The sequence below is a fragment of the Pristiophorus japonicus genome, chromosome 7, assembly GCF_044704955.1.
Source record: "Pristiophorus japonicus isolate sPriJap1 chromosome 7, sPriJap1.hap1, whole genome shotgun sequence".
Lineage (NCBI taxonomy): Eukaryota > Metazoa > Chordata > Chondrichthyes > Pristiophoridae > Pristiophorus > Pristiophorus japonicus.
Genome location: NC_091983.1, coordinates 36,981,287 through 37,004,196, shown reverse-complemented (window position 1 = coordinate 37,004,196; position 22,910 = coordinate 36,981,287). Strand labels below are relative to the sequence as shown.

The following is a 22,910-nucleotide window of genomic DNA, read 5'->3' as shown; positions in this document are numbered from 1 at the left end:
ATTTTTGGATCTCTTCTCAGCTCTTAAATGGCATGTGTTAAGTGGTACAGCATGATGTACACTAATGTATTGTCATGTACGTGTTGAGAAATGATTCACAATCTTGATTAGAGCTGTGCTCTTTTCTCAAATATATTCTTATATAGAATTTACAGCACAGAAACAGGCCATACGGCCCAACCAGTGTTTATACTCTAAACGAGCTCCTCCCACTCGATTTAATTCATCTCACCGTATTAACACATCCTTCTATCACTTTCTTCCGCATGCACTTATCCAGCTTCCCCTTAAATTCATCGATGTCATTCGCCTCAACAACTCCATGTGGTAGCGAGTTCCGCATTCTCACCACTCTCTGAGTAAAGACGTTTCTTCTGAATCACTTAGTGGATTTGTTCATGACTATCTTATACTTATGGCCTCTAGTTTTGGACTCCCCCACAAGTGGAAAAATCTTCTCTGTGCCAACATATTTAACCTCTTCATAATTTTAAAGACCTCTATCAGGTCACCTCTCTCTCTTCTTCTTTCTAGAGAAAAAAGCCCCAGCCTGTTCGCATGTTGCTGATAGTCATACCCTCTCAGCTCAGGTGTTAGCCTTCTAGATCTTGTTTTGCACTTTCTCCAAAGTTTCTATATCCTTTTTGTAAAATGGACACCAGAAATGTGCACAGTAGCCTAAGTGGGGTCTAACCTAGATTTCACATAAATTTAACATAATATTCCTGCTTTTGAATTTTATTCCTTTATAAATGATTTCCAATATTTTGTTTGTATTTTTTATGACTTTGTTATCTGCATTGCTACTTTTAATGATTTATGAATCTGTCCCCCTGGACCCCTTTGCGCCTCCACCCAATTTAGACTTTTATTTTTCAAAGAGTATGTGTTCTCCTTATTCCTTCGACCAAAATGCACCATCTCACACTTATTTATATTGAAATTCATTTTCCATTTACACGGCCATTCCACAAGTTTGTTAACGTCTTGTATTTTGTCAAAGTCCACCTCTGTGTTAACTGTACACCGCCACCGCCCCCTCCGCCCCAATGTGGTGTTACTTGAAAACTTTGATATAGTACTTTTGATTCTGAGTCCAAATCATTTAGGTAAATGGTGAACAACAGTGATCCTAACACCGATCCCTGTGGAACACCACTTCCCATCTTCTGCCAGTGTGAAATGTCCCCTATTATGTGACTTCTGCTTTGTAGCCAGTTTGTTATCCATTCTGCTACTTTTCCCCTGACTCCACATGCTCTGACCTTAGTCATGAGTCTAGTATGGCCTTATCAAAGGCCTTTTCAAAGTCCATGTATATCACATCAACTGCATTATCCCTCTCTATTTCGGTTACTACTTCAGAGAATTCAATAAGGTTGGTCAAGCATTACCTTCTCTTTTGAAATCCGTGCTGACCATTCTTTATTATATTTTTGGTTTCTAGATATTTTTCTATTACTTCTTTGAGTAAAGATTCCACCACCGACATTAAGCTAACTGGTTTCCTGAATTTGTTCTATCTCCCTTTTTGAATATAGAAATAACATTAGCTGTCCATCAGACCTCTAGCACTAATCCCTTTTCTATTGAATTGTCACACATATGTAGATACTATTGATGCAAAGAGTCCATGAAGTTAGGGCAACCCAGTGTAATTCATCAATGAACTTCACTGTTTACATTCAATTTAGCAGGCATTAGAACAATTCACTGAGTTCCTCAACATCACAGAATCTGTGCAACCTGTGAGAAACATACAATGGTTTCCCACACAATGAATCCCTGATCTTAACTAGACTGACAGAGTGGGGAGGCGATGTGTAGAGATTGAGCACTTTCCGAAAGGGAGGCAGAGGAAGAAAACCACATCTGCACAGCTGTTCCCATGTAACTCACAATGACGTTGTTGCATGGTTGCAGATGAACATAGGCAGAAGCCTGCTACTATGCTATCTGCCTTCCATCTAAGCTGTGGAATGGTGCATCGCATGGGGACACAAAGGTAGACCACTACGAATAATATATGAGGGAGGAAAGGTGCACTTTTCTCATTACTTTCTACCCATGAATGCCACTTGTTTCAATGCAATTTTCCTCAGCCTGCTCCACACCATCGCCTTGGTTGTAAACACTCGGCTTGGTGGAAAGGAGGCGCGATTGGGGCAGGTCAAGTTGTGTTCTGTCACTTTTGCTTCCTCTTGAGACAAGGTACCTCAAGGTATCTGATGGTGCCATGCGCAATGACCTGGCTAAAACTAAGCAGATTCACTCAGCCAAGGCAAGCTGAAGAGTTTTTAAAGGCTGCAGGCAGATCAAATTGTTAGAAAAAGCAACAAGAACACCATTAATCATGTTTATATTTAAAACGATTATATGAATCTGGAAATATTCTGTGCATTTTTCCAGTTGTCCTTTGTAACATCCGTGTTTAGAGCTTTTGTTTTTGCAACTTCTGTGTGGTAGAAAAGATGTGCTTGTAATTGAAAGTAGAATAGACATTTCAGTCCTTTGTGAATTAATAACAGGAATCCCTGAGTGGTGAGTGGCAGACCTTATGGTCAGGGTCATTTGCTCTACTGGGCTATGCATTTCTCCTCTTCATGAGCACAAGTAATCCTCAAGAATCAGTAACAAAAGGAGACAATCACAATTGGAACATTAAAATGGGCAATCCCATTTATCCTCAAAATTACTATTCGGCACATTTTAAAACATTTAAGAAAGGGCTGGTTTCAAGTATATATTTCTTCATGATTCCTTACACTTGCATTTTAAAATACCATCTGGCGATAGAGCAGTTAGAGAATGTGTAACAATCATAATTACAGAATTCATCAATGCAGATTGATAAGAATAAAGTCTCCGTGCACAATTCATTTGGAGAAAGACCATAGCAACGGCAGCAATAAATATGCTTGTCACATCTGTGTCCCTGAGTGGATTGTTATTCATCTATTGGAGAGCACGTTCTTCCTGCACTTCTGCAGCTTAGAGACACAGTAGAAGGGTTGCTGGAATAGAGAGGCTGATTTAGACGATCCCACCTTTATCAATTCAATTAGCTTCTAGTTTTTTTTTATAATTGTATAACATTTTTAGTTCCATACTGGAATTGTATAGCTTATGCTTTCTCTGTTTTCTTATACAAAAGCTATAATGCTTCTCCTTGTTCCTTCCCCGATCCAGCACTGAATGGATGCAGAGTTTCTATTTACTGTTCAGCAATTGAAACGTTTGAAAAACTTTCTTAAATGTATAATTTAAACTAAGTGTACAGCTTATGGGATTTCCCTTCAGCACTCCACACTTAGTGTTAGCTTTTCAGAAAACATCAGTAAAAAGCACAATCTACGTCAATGCAGTTTGATGTTGCACTTCTGTATTTATCACGGTAAGACATAAGAACATAAGAAATAGGAGCAGGAGTAGGCCATACGGCCCCTCGAGCTGATCCGATCATGGACTCAGCTCCACTTCCCTGCCCGCTCCCCATAACCCCTTATCCCCTTATCATTTAAGAAACTGTCTATTTCTGTCTTAAATTTATTCAATGTCCCAGCTTCCACATCTCTCTGAGGCAGTGAATTCCACAGATTTACAACCCTCTGAGAGAAGAAATTTCTCCTCATCTCTGTTTTAAGTGGGCGGCCCCGATTCTAAGATCATGCCCTCTAGTTCTAGTCTCCCCCATCAGTGGAAACATCCTCTCTACATCCACCTTGTCAAGACCCCTCATAATCTTATACATTTCGATAAGATCACCTCTCATTCTTCTGAATTCCAATGAGTAAAGACCCAACCTACTCAACCTTTCCTCATAAGTCAACCCCCTCATCTCCGGAATCAACCTAGTGAACCGTCTCTGAACTGCCTCCAAAGCAACTATATCCTTTCGTAAATACTGCACGCAGTATTCCAGGTGTGGCCTTACCAATACCCTGTATAGCTGTAACAAGACTTCCCTGCTTTAATACTCCATCACCTCTGCAATAAAGGCCAAGATTCCATTGCTCTTCCTGATCACTTGCTGTACTTGCATACTATCCTTTTGTGTTTCATGCACAAGTACCCCAGGTCCCGTTGTACTGCAGTACTTTGCAATCTTTCTCCATTTAAATAATAACTTGCTCTTTGATTTTTTTCTGCCAAAGTGCATTACCTCACACTTTCCAACATTATACTTTATCTGCCAAATTTTTGCCCACTGACTTAGCCTGTCTATGTCCTTTTACAGATTTTTTGTGTCCTCCTCATACATTGCTTTTCCTCCCATCTTTGTATCGTCAGGGGTTGGTGCTCATGATTCTAGATGTGTGAGCTCAGTCTTGGCTGGGTCTAAGAGAGAGTTGCTGAGTGAAGCCCAAGTGTTTTATCAATAGAGAAGTCACTGGACAACAACAATAACTTGCATTGATATAGTGCCTTTAACATCTTAAAACATCCACAGGAGTGTTATCAAACTAAATTTGACACCGAGCCACATGAAACAGGTAGATTTTAAGGAACATCTTAAAGGAAGAGAGGGAGTTAGAGAGGCAGAAAAGTTTACGGAGGGAATTCCAGATCTTAGGGCCTAGGCAGCTGAAGGCATAGCTGGCAATGGTAGAGTAATCAAAATTGGAGATGCTCAAAAGGCCAGAATTGGAGGAGCGCAGAGATCTTGAAGGGTTGTAGGGGTGGAGGAGGTTACAGAGATAGGGAGGGGTGAGGCCCTGGAGGGATTTGAAAACAAGGATAATTTTATAATACCTGCTAGTGTCCACTTACACAGCTACATGGATAAAAGCCCAGAGCAAACTTTCCGACCTGATACGTCTCAATAGTAAGCGACGGAGAACTTAGGGCACAGGAGAAAGCTTTATTTTTTAAAGCCCATCGGATAAAATATATAAAAATAAATTACAAAATTATTTTTATTTAATTGACCTATCTTTTCAGTTCCTGCATGAACATTAATAAGCTTTACATTTCCTGAAGGCACAGATTCACAGAATCATAGAATGGTTACAGCAAGGAAGAAGGCCATTCGGCCCGTCGAGCCTGTGCCAGCTCTCCGCAGGAGCACTTTAGCTAGCCCCACTTCCCCGCCCTTTCCCCGTTTACCCTGTAATTTTGTTTCCTTCAGGTACTTAACCAATTCCCTTTTGAAAGCTACAATTGAAGCTGGCTGCAATATGGTTCCATATGTCCTCGCCGCTGGCCAATATTTCGTCTTGGTGTCCATTTGCCATGTTGAATGTTGGCATAATATGCAACTCTTGGCTACCTGAACGCTTCCTCACCTGACATCCACACCTCGACAATTTCCAGTGGGCATCGCTGAATACTGATCGGAAGCCGGAACTGTGGATCATTTTCTCCACTCTTGCCCAGGTTGCCTACTGCTATATTAGTTGACCTTAGCTAAACTTACCACAGACCAAGACTTGAATCAAGTTCCTCTCTAGTCTGCATAGTACAGCTCCCCACATCACAGTAAATGTAGCAATTGACCTAGTGGGGAACTGAATATTTTAACAGGGTTACCACATCACAGCTAAGCTTGCTGTGAATACTTAAAAGATTTATGATTTGCACAGTGTCTTTCATTATTGTGGTACACATCATCTAATCATGTGCAAGTCAGAAAGTAAAGAGATTCTGGGCTGGATTTTCGGCTTTGAAGTTTTTGGGGGCGGTAATGGCGGTAAATTTTACGCCCGGGAACAATTTGCATCTCAGTAAGTAACTTGTTTAGCTGGGCCCTGAGTCAGGGGGCACAGCGCTAAGGGAGGCGTAGCATGGGAAACTCAGGAGCTAAAGAGCCGGGCTCCGAGAGACGCCTGGGGGAGGGGACAAAAACCTAAAAAAAAACATTGCCCAAGCCACCACAACACAAATCGCAAAAAAAGAAAAAGAAAAAACAATCACACATACCTTTGGAGTCCATTACATACCTCTCCGCTGTCGGTATCAGTGCACTGCCTGATTTCCACTGCATTCACTGTCGGACAAGCGTCAACACTCGGGCTGATGTAGCAACCAGAGGCGATGCACACTGGCGCGGCTCTTCCGGGCGGTGCTGTTCCAGGCAGCCGCAAAACGAGATCCGAGGAGGCTGACTGCCCGCCCAAAACACCTCATTGCTGCCGCTCCAGGGCGAAAAACATAGCAGAGAGGAGCCGAAAATCCGTCCCCTTCATTAACTTACTGTAACTCATTTTCAGGTTACAATGTGCAGACAGTAGTTAGACTGGAGACTGCCTGTTATTTCTGCCATAGTTATTTCCACTGCAGCAAGAGGTGGTCAGAGAACAATGGGCAGGAGGAACTTCAAAGAGAGAAAAAACAGCTGAGGATACAAAATAACAGACTGCGTTTAGACAGTTTTTCATCCCCTCCTCTTCTGAATTCACTCACTCATTCTAGGGTATGGTTCCACAGGCAGCTATGCAGTGCAATGTTCAAGTGACCATTCTTCATGCATGACTCGAGTCAGGAGGCTATTGAACTGTGGCAGATGTTGCAGCTGAGCCTGATACCTCCCCATGTTGCAACTGAGCCTGATACCTCCCATGTTGCAGCTAAGCCTGATACCTCTCCATGTTGCAACTGAGCCTGATACCTCCCCATGTTGCAGCTGAGCCTGATACCTCTCCATGTTGCAACTGAGCCTGATACCTCCCCATGTTGCAGCTGAGCCTGATACCTCCCCATGTTGCAGCTGAGCCTGATACCTCCCCATGTTGCAGCTAAGCCTGATACCTCTCCATGTTGCAACTGAGCCTGATACCTCCCCATGTTGCAGCTAAGCCTGATACTTCCCCTTGTTGCAACTAAGCCTGATACCTCCCCATGTTGCAGCTAAGCCTGATACTTCCCCCTTGCCTGATACTTTCCCCTTACCTGATACTTGCGCATGTACGTTTTGCAATAGAGGTCACTGGATAATGATCACATCTGACATCCAAGTCAACATCGAGTGTTTCCAGGTGAAATATAGGTTAGATGCAGAGATAAGCCTCCCCACTCCACCGCACTCCCCTCAATGACGTTTCTTAACTCAGCTTCAGAAGAACAACCATTAGTGGACCAATGTGACATTTCCATTTTCCACAGCAGCCATCCTTTATGGTCTTTCTGAACGAGTTTTCCAACTTTGTACCATATTGTATGCTGATTAGTGCTTTAGACTTTTTTTATTGCGAAAGAATGTCACGTACAGCTGTCCTCAGGCTTTTTTAATGCATTTTTCTAATTTTCACTTTCAATTTAGCAAGAACGTGTGGCTCCAATCTACGAGGTCCAAGTGGTATCATTACCTCTCCGAATTACCCAGTCCAGTATGAGAACAATGCCCATTGCGTCTGGGTTGTCAGTACCACAGATCCTGAGAAGGTGAGCTATTTCATTGGCTTGTGGCTTTTCACTGCTGTTCAGCTATCCTGGTAACTTTTCAATCAAATGGGTCGGCAATCATCAGTGGAAGGAAGAAATGTTTAACATGGAATACAAGACAAATGATTATTAAATGTAATAAATCTCCAAACAAGTACAAATCGAAAAATGTTGCTGCATTGTTTTGTTTACTGTGGTACTGTTCATCACATCCCTCTGAAATACGGAAGCCTCTCTTGGATCAGCAAGTTCTGGGATTGCTTCAACTTGCAGCTTAACCAGAATGGAAGGGGGGAGAATTCAATTCTTCATCTGTGAACCTAGACATTGAGGGGCCGATATTGTCCCCTGGCCAAAAAGTGGCGCACTCACCAGTTTGGTCGTTTTTTCTTCGTGCCCTGGCGCACTGACGCGTCACAATGTTCTTCCGCTTCAGTTAAAGGGGAGGGCCGCTGCGAGCTCTGCAGTAAGTTTAGTTGAGCCCACTGGGCCACCAGGGAGGGTTTCAGCTGGCCCAGTACCCAAGAGAGGGTGCCAGGCTGCATATTGGCGGTCCAGCTGAACCCGTGGCCACCATTGTTGGGCCGCCCTTGGAGTCGGCTGCCAATTAAAATAAAATGGAGGCACCGACAGTGCGCACTCCCCTTTAAGGGCAGACGTGCTGCCCAGGCACACACAGCTTCCTGCCGGGGAAAGCTATACTGACACCGACCGGCGGCCGATCCACTCCGGTGGGGCAATTTCTCGTGGGGCAATTTCCCGCGGGGGTCGGAAAGAGGGTCGGCGCCGGTTGGAAGACAGGCGGCAGCACGAGAGGTGGGGATACCCGTTCCCGCCGCTCCCGGCCCAGGAACAATTTAGGACAGGTCGGCCCATTCGTCTGCACCTCTCAGAAGCGGCCCTTGAATGTGAACAGGTGGACATGTGCATACTTCAAAACCTATACTTCCAACAAGGGTCACTGGATAGTGAGCAGAAGCAGTGATTTGCTTTTCCCTCCCTAAACCAACGGCAGTGAAACCAATTATCGCATCGCTTCTGCAACGTCGACTATCAGCAAACCAAGACAGTTCTTGGCCATTTTTGTTTGGTTCCACACCACAAAATACACTTATCCACTGAGCCAGAGGGAAAGCCCAGATTTTAAATTTAATAATAAGATCAAACATTGTTGCAAAACGTCCACAGTATTTTGCTTTTGTATTGGTTAGGCCTCATTTAGAGTAATGTGTGTAGTTTAGTGTTCCCCATAAGGTTATAAAGGATATTAAAGCTATCGAGAGAGTACAGCATTGAATTCTCCAGGATGATGCCAAGGATTGGCAACTACAGCTATGGGGGAAGATACCAGGAAAATTCTTATCTGGCACAGAGTAGGCTAAAATAAGATTTAATAGATGTATTTTGAATTGTGCAGATTTTTTAATAAAGTGAATAAGTAAGGACTATTTCCTCCGGTTATGGAATGAGTTACAAGGAGCCATTGATTTAGAATTGCAATAAAGAGAGCGAGGAGAGAGGTTGGGATAAATTTGTTTACGTGGTAGAGGCTATTGTATCTTTTAGAAAACTGGATAAATATTTCGGAGCAGAGGAAGAGCCAAGGCAGTGGGGAAAGAATGGGGCAGTGCAATTAGTTTTATATTGCTCCAGCAAAGAGCCAGTACAGACTTTGTGGTTTGCGTGGCCTCGTTCTGTGTTGTAAACATCTATGTGATTCTATTATGACTTAGCTCTTTTACTAATTCAGAATGGGTAGTGTGTGTTTGACTAAGAATTCATGTTTTGTAAAACTGGAATACAGATGAGCAGAGCTTCTTTGAGGTTGAATTATAAGAGCGACCTTTAGTTAATGGTTTTGTTTTATCTAGGGAAGGATATTTAGCGAAGGCTCTATTTCCTGAATGACATAACAGCCTTTTATTTTTCTGATGCAGGCTTGCTGAGAGTGTCATGGACGGATCTTACAGTCTCTCAGGGTTAAGAGCCATCAAATAGGAGTGTAGATTGTCTGGGATTCAGTTGAACATTTACAAAATGTACTTTTGGAACTCACGACTCGCACTGTTGTAGGAAATACAAGTCATTAGCTGTGCACATAACTGGATGAATAACAGTGGCAGTTGGGATTCCCTGGTGACTGAGTGGATGGATGCACTGTGGTTGTGGTACTGAGTCATACAGACTAGAAAGGTCTGTTTGAATATAAAGGTGGATATTGCATGAGGGCAGATTTAGCTCAGTTGTAATACCCTCCGCTGTCAAATTGCCAAACTGCCTGCCTATGCTCCTTGACCTCCTGGGTGAGGCTGTGCGAAATGCTCGAAAGCAGCCAGGATGCATGAAAGAAGACCCCAACACTGGTCAGCAGGAGGAAAATTGGACAAAAACGTGCACTGTAACTTAATTAGATGTTGGTCGAATTGTTTGCACTACAATTCCACCGCAAACAATCTATCAATGGAAATATAGACCCCGATTTTAAAAGGTGAGAGGGAGGGGGACACACAAATGGTATGCAGGAGCTCCAAAGCAGATGGCACACCTGAAGAGTCCGGGGACTTGGACGCTCTGGCGATATTAACAACAACAACTTGTATTTATATAGTGCCTTTAATGTAGTGAAACGTCCTAAGGCGCTTCACAGGAGTATTATGAGATAAAAAATTTGACACCGAGCCACATAAGTAGAAATTAGCGCAGGTGGCCAAAAGCTTGGTCAAAGAGGTATGTTTTAAGGAGGGTCATGAAGGAGGAAAGAGAGGCAGAGAGGTTTAGGCAGGGAATTCCTGAGCTAGACAACAGGTCACTAATGGTTAAGCAATTATAATCAGGGATGCTCAAGAAGGAGGAGTTTAAAATCCCGAGCAAGCACTTATTGCACCAAGCAGCGAGGTGGCCACTGTGACTATGGGCGGGCTGAGTGAATTGTCACTGCTTGTCTTTGTCCATCAGTCTCCTAGGCAACAATGAGTGCAGTGACAGACACAATAAACTGACATGGAAGCAGGCAGGACCAGCTGGATTGAGGGAAAAGCTACATCTTGGTTTACAAATAAAAATGTAACTAAAAGAAAATGATAAGGGTGCATTAAATAAAGCTCCATTAAATAGATTTAATTTTCCAGAATGTTGAGATTTGCTTATAGCTTTGTAGGAAGTAACAGTTACAGTTCAGCTTTAGCACACTGAAAATGCATTGCTGTTAAATATGTTCACATCCAATTGTTCTTCCACTGAATAAAGCCAACTGAAAGACCAGAAGCACTATGACTAGTATAGTTGACAAGTGTAGTCGGTACTCAGCCTGCACTCTCTGAAACGCCAGTCTTCCGCTCCACTTTAGCCAACATTTGTTTCACTTGCTCCATTTTATCGTGTCAATCTCCCACTCTATCCAACACTTGTCACCCAATCCATAAATAAGACAATCCCCTCTGAAGAGCGGCGTCATTTTTTTTTTAACCTCATAACGCGAGTATGTGCGGTAACCATACAGCAGGAATTTAAAAAAATAATTAGATTGCTTGGAGGTTGGGATTAAGATTTACTGCAACAGCTGGTCCATTGCAAGCATAGTGACATTTGTATGGAAGCTGGCCAGTCTACAGGTTAGGAATCAAGATTGACATGCTTGGCATCAAAAGACTAAATGCGGTTTTTATTTACTGCCGATTCTTGTTGCTGTCATGAGAACAGTATGTAAATAGATTGAGAATGTACATCCAGTAATTCATTGAAGCAAATTCAGATACCCTAAACTGCATGAGCAAAATTCAAGTATGTGTTGGAGGAACAGGGATAAGTGAAAGCAGCTATTATTTTATGACACTACTGATTAGTTCTTCAGGAATCTCTGAATGATCTATTTTGTTCTGCTTCTCTTAAATGGCTTCTGTCATGTGTTAAAATATCTGGCAAAGTTTACTCATGAATTAGCAAACAGGTGAGGATGCAGTAATGTGACTGGTAAAATAGCAACAGGAATTGTGAGATTTCAAAATTGATGGGCAGGAAAAGACCAGCTGGCCCATCAAGCCTGCCCCAAACACATGGTGTCTGGACATCCTAACAAATCACTTCCTACCCCACCTCCTGCAGTCACGTAATCTCCTGGGAGAGGCAAAAACCCGCAGAAAAGCCCTGGGCCGATAATGGAAAAATACTTTGAAAAATCCTCTCTGATCAAAACCAGTGCGGGAGATCACATGGAAGAGGGTTCTTCAAAGTATAACAATACACAGCTTCCCTAGCAGGTAACTTGGTGCCATTACAACGGGAGTTTTCAAAGCAGGCATTGCCTAGGACTGAGTCTGCCAGAAAAAACTGCCTATTAACGCAATAAAACTCTTCATTGGTAGGCAGCAACAGCAGTAACAAGAGTGGGTGAGGTGGAACCAGCAGCAATGCGAAGATGCAATTCTTCACCATCACCATCGTTTCAAATGTCATCTGATACATTTGCAATGGTGTTATGCAGTAATTATCTTACCTTTATAAAGGAGCAAGTAATTTAAATGAGGTCCAAACTTATTTCCGAGGTAATGCTTTGGAGGAGAGTTGAAAATATAATGGAGGTGAAATCCAGCTGTTTTGCGCCTCCCGTTAGTGCCTTGGGGCGGGGGGGAGCGCTAATGGGGCGCTCAGGCAGTAGCGAATCCTGCGCTGCACGTCACATTCGCCGGCCCTGTAGTGTTGGCGATAACAGTTAGCACCTCGGCACCTTTCATCATGCAGATTGTGACATCAGAAAGCGCGCAACGCCTGCTGGGCACTCGATCGATAAACTTCAGCAGCGCCCCCTCCCACGTTACCGCCTCGCGCTGACAGCACCAGGTAGCGGAGGCATGAACCAGCCGGCTGGCGGGGCATAACTTGAAGGGGTGCGCCCCAGTAGTTTTGTTGCAAAGGTATTTATGTGTGCCAGAGAGTGCAGAATGTATCTGCAGGGCCAGATAAATGCTGCTTAGTCCCCGGAGTGTTGCGGGCCGTCAAAGACTTTTGCATTTCAGCCCACAGCATATCGCCGTTCTGCGCTCCCGAATCATTGGGGGCTGGAGTGCAGACTCCAGTGACCCTCCTCTTTAATGGTTGGAAGGCTCACTCCCGATTACACAACACCTCATTTTCGCGAATGCCACTCACCTACGCCATTAGCGCCTGATTTAGTGCTCCCCTGCATTCTTTCAGCGTAGAAACTCAATTTCGTGGGTGTCGAGATTGATTAGCGCCTGTCGGTAAACTTACAACTTTTCAAAGGTTTGTGTCCCAACCGGTATTTCTAGCCCAATGTATTTTCCCCTTCCCCACAAGGCCCACCATTTTGGGTCTCCAGTCTCCACACTCAGAAAAGAGTCAAACCATTAATATCAGTGATCAGAGCCAGAGAATACAAGTCCCTCCAGACTTGCCATTCCTTCCTATGACAGATAGCAAATGTGAGGCATCCTAGCCAGTTCTACTGGTATCAGCGTTTACAGCTCTACACTTGCATTCCAATTTAAAGAATGGTGTGATGAGCACTTTCTGAAGACATTTTCTGAACAATTCTCATTCTGATTAATAGCATTCTGCAAATAGTTTTGAACACCATTACTGATTCAGTTCTCTAACTCAATCCTGATGTGCTCAATAAACAATGTGTATTTAACAAAGTGACTCCCTTCATGACAACAGTTGTATCACAGGATATTCTGTCAGCTGAATGAAGCGCTCTGACAGCAAAAGAAATCAACGTCACAAATTATTATTAAGGTTCTGGAAAAATTGTCGTCACTTATTTTGGGTCATGATATTGATTCAGATTCTCTGTAATCCGATTATGTTTAATCCTGCTATCCCGAATAAGATGAGATGGGTCAGGAATCAAACCTGGGATCTTTTGTTAAGTGTGGCTGACTACTGCATTGCTCAGTGCTTTTTTTTTTACCCCATGGCCATCGTACAGCTGCAGCTGTGATTTAATAACAGCAAAGGTGTGCTTCTGGACTTGTATTGTGAATCGAGGAATAGCCTTCTGAGGAAGATCATAACCCTGATATTTACGGGGAGGTGAGGAGGGAGCGGATTTAACGACAGGACCTTATTAGAATTTGTTTACTCTGCTTCCCGGCCGACAACTAGCCGGATTGAGAGGCTGGCTGGCTGTCGGGCGAGAAAGCCAGCATTAGAAGAGGACAGTCCCCAGCAATCGAGAAGATCAGGGTTCATGGTGGTGGGGGGGGGGGGGGGGGGGCGGCGGGGGGACTCAGAGTGCAGTTTGGGCTTGGATTGCGAGGGGGAGGGAGACCGAGGCAGGTTTACTTGAGAGTCCGGTGGGAAGCACTCCTGCTCCTCCGAGCCCACAAGCAACGGTGGAAAAGCATTTGCTTGTTGCATCTGGGAGCTCCTGCCTCCCTACAGCCTGCTGATATTAAATCCAAATTGCTGATACCATCTGAGGCAGGCAACCTCATTTGCATAGGATTACATAGGATATACGGCACAGAAACAGGCCGTTCGGCCCAACCAGTCCATGCCGGCATTGATGCTCCACGTGAGCCTCCTCCTGTCTTTCCTCATCTAAATCTATCAGCATAATCCTCTATTCCCTTCTCCTGCATATGCTTGTCTAGCCCCCCCTTAAATGCATCATTGCTATTTGCTTCAACCCCTCCCTGTGGTGGCGAGTTCCACATTCTCGCCACTCTCTGGGTAAAGAAGTTTCCCTATTGGATTTCTTGGTGACTGTCTTATATTGATGGCCTCTAGTTATGCTCTTCCCCACAAGTGGAAACAATTTCTCTGTATCCATTCTATCAAAACCCTTCATAATTTTAAAGACCTCTTTTAGGTCACCCCTCAGCCTTTTTTCAAGAGAAAAGAGACCCAGCCTGTTCATCCTTTCCTGATTTGTATACCCTTGCATTTCTGGTATTATCTTTGTAAATCTTCTCTGCACTCTCTCCAGTGTCTATACCACGCACTTCAAGCATACTTTGGTTTATTAATTTAGCATTAGACAGCTTGTTTATGCCAAAAGTTTGTGCATAAAGTTAAATTGTGCACAGCCATAAAACCATTGTGGCAGGAGCTCGGGTACTTGCTTTCGTCAGTCAAGGGTCCAGATCACAAGGAAATAATGATTATGGAATTAATAGCATAATTAAAAGAATTGGTGCTTTTGAATGGGTTTACTGTATAGTCGAGACCCAGAAAAAAATGCTGATCTTTGCATGTATATTGGCCTTTATGAAGATTATAAGTATACAGTGGTTTACTACGGCCGCCATCTATTGTTCAAGATACTTGCTGTGACGTACGTGGTTCAAAATTGCGAAAGAGTTGCACAGTTTTGAAGTGCTGGGAAAGCATGAATTTAATTTCAATGCCTTGAAGATGCGGGGAGGGGAATGCATGCATAGAACAGTACATTTGAAGCTCAGGAGGAACAAGGAAAGCAGATTAAATGGAGCAATGGACTACATGATGTATTCTGCAATTGTCTATAGATGAACATGAGGAAACGTTCTGTACTGTTTTGCCCTTATAGTAATGGGCTATAGCTGATCTTAAAATTGGCTGTTTGATTTGAATAAAATATGCTTCTTTGGTTGTCTGGTTTGACACGACAGATTCCAGCTCCCATCCAGCAGTTGTTAATGCTTCATTGCCTGCAGATATCACCAGTCTATTCTTAGGATTTAGTCCATGTTACCAAACTACATAACTGCTTTTGAACATTTGAAAACTTTTCTGTGTGGAAACCAAACATTAAGTGGTCTGATGCTACTTGTTGGAATTTGGATTTCTTTCACACTTGCTTCCCCACAAAAAGGTAGAAACCTGAACTTTTATGTGGGTCTTTGAATTGGATAACATGCACAAAACTAGAAATTATCCTTTTATGATGGTTAAGCACACCAGAGAGTATGTGTGCTTCCCACTACTCACTCCTGCCCACTTGTAAATATTATGTTCAGGTCAAAATGTGTAGTCAGCTTTAATTAGCCATAAGATTACACAGAATCAGAAATACACAGCAATGTATTGTTAGTACAAACATTTAGAAAATGATAAAATTTAATTATTTCAGAGATTGAAATGTTTTTCTGGAATACCATTTTCATACAGTTCAATAATCTGAAAGACTTTTGGAGGAACAGAATATTCATAAGCCCCCGAATTCAATGTATCTGCATTGCTGTGGTGATATTCTTGTCCTCTACAGAGTTCAAATGTCAACTACAGAAAGCTGAATTTTGAACTTGAGTGCTAAAGTGACGATCACTAGTGATGCGGAAAGAAGCCGTTTTCATCATGTATTAAATTTGATTCACTAGCAATCATCCTTTTGAGATGACCGCGATAATGAATTGGTCCACTTCCCCAAATCTGCAAAGTCACATATACTAACACCCCCAAATTGGATTAATTCAGATACCAAGCAATCTGACATATTAATTTCTGAATGCAAACAACAACGCCAAGGAAGAAAACTGCCGAGGACAGAGGACTCTTCCTGAAACGTGGCTGAATTTGTTTATTGGGTAATGCTTTGATATAAAAGAACTCTTTCAAAGAATCAGCTATCTGAGGCCAATTTTTTAAAGCAGATTTATCCTGTTTAGTTGCAGTAATCTAAAAAGATCTAAAGATTTAAAACACCTCAAGTTGCTGGAGATATATCATCAAAAATGTCTCGGGAAGATCCTGCAAATCTCCTGGGAGGACAGGCGCACCAACATTAGTGTCCTCGACCAGGCTAACATCCCCAGCATTGAAGCACTGACCACACTCGATCAGCTCCGCTGGGCAGGCCACATAGTTCGCATGCCAGACATGAGGCTCCCTAAGCAATTGCTCTATGCGGAGCTCCTTCACAGAAAACGAGCCAAAGGAATCTCAATGCCGCGAGCGTGAAGAGGTCAGATGCAAGCAGCGGAAGGAGCATGTGACAAATCAGTCCCACCCGCCCCCCCCCACTTCCCCCGAAGAATGTCTGTCTCACCTGTGACAGAGTCTGTGGCTCTCGCATTGGACTGTTCAGCCACCAAAGGACTCACTTTATGAGTGGAAGCAAGTCTTCCTCGATTCTGAGGGACTGCCTATTATGATGATGATGATCCATTTACTGCCCATATCCACAGAACCTTAAAACATTGAATTAGGTATTGTCTAATGCCCTTCTTATACTGGGATTTTCTTGCTAACTTTACAATTGTAACAGCACAAATGTAGTATGAAAATTCCAGAGGAATCATCAAATCAGAATCAGCTCCAACTCTGTCACATACACCTAGATTGACACAATGCAGGGTATTTTAATTTGGAGTGGGTTTCCATTGGGAAATCAACTTAAATTCCTGCCTGCCAGCAGTAGCAAGAGGCCTTAGGTGATGTTACCCATCGAGCCTCATTTAAATGCCGTCGGTCCACTTCCTGCTCAGAGCGGACGGAATAGGGCGCTGAACAATTATTGGTTGTTGATTAGGCAGCCCTTGGCCACCTGCTGGCATCCAGGGAAAGGGGGTTTAACGGAAGAGGAAGGCCCGCGATATGCATGAGCGCTATGCGGAGAGGCCCTGTAGTGCTTCGCATTGCACGCTTAGCACCCCGAGCCCACCTCGAGAGGAAGTGGAGTCCTGGACATTGTGCTCCACTTGCTCAATTTAAGTTGCGGAGCAGGACTTCTGCACCAGGCGCAGGAAGCCCTGCCTCGCGGGGGTTACTGCTCCCTCATGGGGTGCTCCCGGATTTTGTCCCTATCATGTGCTATTATGGCACACATATTGGCTAGCTGGTTACAGACCCTGAGCAGTATCAATCTCACCATTCTGATATGCAGATGATAGCGGTGAAATTTGACTTTGGCAGTTGCGCAAAATGTGCAAAAGCGAATCGGCCACCTGTTTTACACTCTGCCCAATCAGGGGAGAGGGAGGAGGGAAAGCGAACGGGAAGGGTGATGTGGGCAGAGCGGGGGCCAGCAAAGGTCTTTGGCACTGCAGTGGAGCCAGGAGAAACACTCCTGCTCCTCCTGACTCCACATTCAGGTAAGTATCTTTTACAAATTTATCTTTAGAAAGACTGTCAAGGCAATGGAAGAGTTGTATTACAGATTTGCTAGGATGTTGCCTGGGGTGAGGGATTGTAGCTAATGAAGGAAGATGTTAGACATTAGGGCACATTTTCATTGGGACACAGCAGGTTAAGCAGTGAACTGATAGAGGTCGTCAGGATTATAAAGGCTTATGATAAAGTAAATAATGATAGATTGTTTCCATTGGTCAGTTAGACAGTAAGAAGTGAGCACAAGTTCAAGGTAATTACAAAAAGAATTAAATGGGAAGTTGGAAAATAATCTTTGCACAGAGTGATTATAATGTGGAATTGTCTGCCACAAACTGTTAGTGAAATAGGGTTCACAAATACTTCTGTATGTAATTGGAAAGTTGCTTGAGAAAGGAATGTTACAAAGTAGGAAGTGTAGGATTGGTGGAGCGACTGGTTATCCAACATCATTGTGGTTCCCATGAGCTGTCATGAGGAATAATCCCAGGTTCCATCCTCAGGAGCACCATGTCAGCAGTATTCATGAATATCAAGTTTGAAGGGTGGGGGGAATTAAGTGACAAAAAATTAATGTGATTCTGTCGTAGCTTCCGTCAGAATCTTATTGATATCGATGTTGCAAATGTTGTCTGCAGAGTTTGAGGAACGAGCCAAGCTACTTTCAAATACAGACTTGAGATTTGTTCAGTTTTGTCAATTATTTTCAAATGTGGTTCTCAGTTACTCAGATCGCGGGAGTCCCAGTAGCTGTTCAAAATACTTAGTCACTTCCAAGAGATTGCCATGTGAAAAATTGGAGAGGGCACTTTGATTTAAGCGGAAATTTGCTGCCCGACTGGAGTTGGAGGGAAGAGCCGGAAAATTTGGCTCTTTAACTCTGACTCCCAGCAATTTGGGACACTGTTGGAGGTTGTATTAGGGTGGGATCAGGTCTGGAGCGGGACAGTGATGGCGTCAGCGCGACACAGATGTGCCGCGTCGCACTGATGCGTAGCAACGTCCCTCCCCTTTCCTTAAAGGAGAAGCATGCTGTGAGGGCTACGTGGAGCCCATTGGACCACCAACGAGGACCCCAAGAGGGGGTGCCAGCTGCCTGTTAGCGGCCCGGCTGAGCCAGCAACCTCCATTGCCGGGCCGACTCAGGAGTTGGCCGGTAATTAAAATGAAATGACGACCGAGGCAATTTCTCCCGCTGGGCGGAAAAGAGGTTGGCACGTGGCTGACAACGGGTCTGAGCGCCGGGAGGGGCGGAAACATGGGGTGCGGCAGAAACCCGTTTCCATCGGCCCCGGCCCGAGGGTAATTGCGGATGAGTCGGCCCCGCCGCCTGCCCATGGTCGGAAGGGCCTTACCGCCCCATTGCCGCCTCGGTAACAGGCCTTAAAGAAGGGGGCACTTTACCCTCCCCCTCATAGTTCAGGTTGATGCAGCTCCCACCAGTGATAAGAAATATAGGAAAAGGAAACACATCAGATATCAAACGTCAACCCAAAAGTTATCGACACAATACACACACATATCCAAAGTAGAAATTCTTCTTTCCAGTTAGATTGCATCCTTTCCTTGCCTTTGAATAGCTAGAAAGAAAATTTCTACTTTGGATATGTATGTGTATTGCATTACTGTTATTTAATTGCATTTTAAATACATTTGCCTGATATTGTGACGCGCTCTGATGCTTATCCAAGATGGGAAAGTGATCCTCTAAAGGCCGAGGATCATTGCAGTAAAGTAATTCACAGAAAGATTTTTCTGTTGGTTATAATGGGCATATTATCAAAACTTGCCTCGATATCCAGGCAAGTAAAGATGCTCTCAAAGGCTCAGACAGTGATCTAAACCATGCAGGTCTAAAAATCTAGAGTAAAAAAGGTAGAAAAGACCACCCTCCCCTCCCAAACAAAAACAAATGACCAATATTTTTATCTGCTTGTATATTTAAATTTATCCATCAGCCCTTTAAGGATTGCTTACACACAATCTCCTGTGTCCGCTCTAGCGAGCTCCCAGTGCCAGGGTCAAAATGGGCCGTCACTCACACCTATGACAGTGGATACTAAAACCGCTGCCTGACGAACACCCATTTGGAGCTTCAATCTATTCCACAGCACCTCTTATTTTGTTGTGGAGACTTTGGAGCTGCTCTCAGTTCTGCCAAGTTGCAATTGTCCGTGGTGCCCAACTTTAAATGTAGCTGGATTCAATAAAGCGTACTGTATCTGCATAGCTGTTAGTTCTTCCTTCACTTGATTAAAGTGGCAGCTAAGTATCAGTAGTTGATCTGAAAAAAATCTAGACACCTGCAAATGTTGCCAGCAAAGCTGTCCTTTTTCATGGCTGTGAGGTAAATTTGTTGTTAACAATGCTTTGATAACAAGAGGTCCATGGAAGCTAAGTTCCTCTCGGTACTCAGGGAAACTTTCATTCAAAAATTCAACAGAATTTCCATCCTTAATGTGCTTATAACAAGCCAATTTTTAGAAAGTTGTTCTGCCAACTTATATTTTTTCCCTGATGGCTGCAGACTTAAAATTAAAATCGTTAAAATGTTCAAAAATTGTTACAGTGGGTAAACAAATGTTTATAGTATGAAAAATATTTGAGTGTAACCGCACCTGATTTAAAGATTAAATTATTTAAATTTTCCAATATGATTCAAGGCAGAGTTTTCCCCTCCCCCAACCCTCGCTGAGCTTGTCGAAACAATTACGCTGAAGAAGATTACATATGTGGTTACTTTGACATTGCAACTTTAATTTTCTATCCGCAGTTATTTACAATAATTTCTAATCCCCTCCTCCTATCTCTTGAAAGCATGGACTTTTTCTGAGATTTAGTTCCATGGATGTGCCTACACAATGGTGCCATCATGCTATTCAACTGTCTGAGGCATTGTGCGTAACCTCTATTTTGCCGTTACGTAATGGCCAGGTCCCTTCATAGCTCAGTTCTAAGTGCACTGCCCAGTTTGAAATTAAGCCTTTAATTTGCTAGCTAAAAGTAGGGTCCATTGAATTGGAAGCAACCTTATTGTATGAAAAGGATACAGAGGATATAATGTAATATAGGGTAGAAGAGACATTCTTACATTGATGGGCAGTGACAAATGGTGCATCCCAGAGATCTCAGCATTTCACTCTTTGCAGAGAGATGATATGTATCTAGAAGTTTCCGCATCATACTAACCTAGGAGGTATATTGAATTGTAAAGAAATAACGTAACAAATTGTGAGCTAGTACACTTTGAGCATAGGAATAGCAGATAAAAATAAACCCAAATGGAGAAGCAACAGGCTGTGTCAATAAACAGAGGGATTTAGGAATAAAAAAATGTAAATGCAAATAAATACGACTGCACAGAGTCCTGGTCAATCCTCATTTGAAATATTGGGAGGAATTTTACCTCCCCAAGGTGGGTGGGAGGGAGTTGGGGGGTTAAATTTCTAAAAATGCGAAACATGACGCCAACCTGCCGCAAATGAGCCTACTTCCGGTTTGACCATGGCGGGTTTGGGGGCAACTAAGTAACCTGCTCTGGAGAGGCGGGGTCAGTAATTATCGTATTTAAATGAGGCTCCGTTCCTCAGATTTTGGGATTCATTTTAATTGAATGGCTGAATTCCCAGGGCTCGGGAAACCCGGCAGCAGAAGAGAGGCGGGAGCTGTCGGATCCAGCAGTTAAGTGCTTTTTGGAGCACTGCTTGCAGAGCAGGGGGAGTGCTTCTCCCTCGGCCCCTCAAGCAAATATTCTGCCGCGATCTCCCCCTCCCTGTGATCGGCCAACCTCTCCGCCCTCACCCATCCCCCATCCCCACACCAGGCAAGCTTCAGACCCCTCACCCTCGCTTCCTGCGAGCTCTCCCTCCCCCTCAATGCTGCTATGCTCTGAGCCTCCACATCCCCCCATCGTCTCCGATTGCTGGGGACTGTCTCCGGTGGTCCCTGGCTGCGGCCTTCTACCGCAGGCTTTTGCACCAAGAAACCAGCCAGCCTTCAATCTGGCCAGCTGCCGGGTGGGTAATGGAATAAAATGTCCGACCGTTAAATTTGGGAGGACTACCGAGCTCCTGGCATTTCTGGGTTTCATGGCCGCAGACACACACACACACACACACACACACACACACGCTCCATCCCTGCTCCTTGTAAAGACCTGGGCCCTTGTTTTCAGTTTAGTTGAACCCCACCTCATGAAGGATATAATGACCTTGGAGGAAACCCAGTGACAAAACAACAGGATGGTACTTCAGAGGAACTGGGTTGGTTGTGGTGAGAGACTGAAAAACTTGCGTTGTATTCCCTGAAATTGAGGAGGTTAATGAAGGATTGAAAATCGGAGGGTAGCATTTCTGCTTTGGCCACAGTTAGCATTCTGGGTGCAAATTGCGCCCAAAATTGTAACTGTTTTGAGATGTTTATTTTTCTCGAGTTTCCACTCAAACTTATTTGCATATTGTCATACGCAAAATCTGCCATGAACCAGCACAATCTTTTATAATGTAAAATTGGGGTAATCTTTTAAAATGTAATTTTTTTTAAACAGAAATGTTGCTTTTGAAAATATTCCTTGATATATTTAAGAGTGGTAACTAGGTGCAGTTTGATTAATACAGCCGAAAAAGGGTTCATCTCGACAAATAAACATTTTTAATCAGAGTGTCAATCCACCTGTGAGTAACCCGATTTTAAATGACTGAAAATGACTTTTAAAAAATATACTCAGTAAATTAAAAATTAAATTACAAAGCTTTTAAAATGTTTCTATTAGTTTCCTTGCGCCCAAAAGATCCAGCTTAACTTTTGGAGCCTCCTCGAAGGTCTGCAAACGAGTGCAATTAGCGGAAACTCCCAATGGTGATTAACTCACCCTGTGGGCGTGGCCAGTTTTGTGGGCGGGGCCGGATTCTAGCGGGATGCTTTGTAGACTAGCGCAAAAGACCACGGATCTTGGTTTGTGCTAAACACATTTGCCCTTTAAGTTCCACGATCTTTTGTAAACTCTACCCCCAGGGCGTTTAAAATAAAGGGAGTTGACAGGGTATATAGACAGAGACTCCTGCCATTAGAAGATAAGGAGGGTTTTTTTTAAATAGAGATTAGCTGACAAAAATGAATATAGGAAAAGACCTTGACACAGAGTTATGAGAGATATAGTCAGAGAGAGATGCAGTAGATGGAGATTGGATATGGCTATCTATCTCAAAATGCAGTGGAACAGCTTCAATGGGCTGGATGACCTACTCATTTTCCTATGTTCTATATAAAACGTGGTTAACAGTTCAGGGACACCTGAAATAAAAAGGAAAGACTTGCATTTATATAGTGCCTTTCACAACCACTGGACGTCCCAAATGAAGTACAGCCAATGAAGTACTTTTAAGAACATAAGAAATAGGAGCAGGAGTAGGCCATTTGGCCCCTCGATCCTCCAGAGGACCAACATTTACTTTTTATATACTTGTAGAAACTCTTACTAT

The 22,910-nt window shown here is 43.5% G+C and overlaps 1 protein-coding gene across 1 annotated transcript in view; it reads left to right on the top strand.

The window, feature by feature from the left end:
* Nucleotides 1-22,910, top strand: part of LOC139266579 (CUB and sushi domain-containing protein 1-like) — a 3,131,815-nt gene that overhangs the window by 2,037,131 nt on the left and 1,071,774 nt on the right. Inside the window, exon 10 of the mRNA XM_070884173.1 lies at nt 7,259-7,380. Coding sequence (XP_070740274.1) covers nt 7,259-7,380 — 122 coding nt within the window. The remainder of the gene's footprint in view (nt 1-7,258; nt 7,381-22,910) is intronic.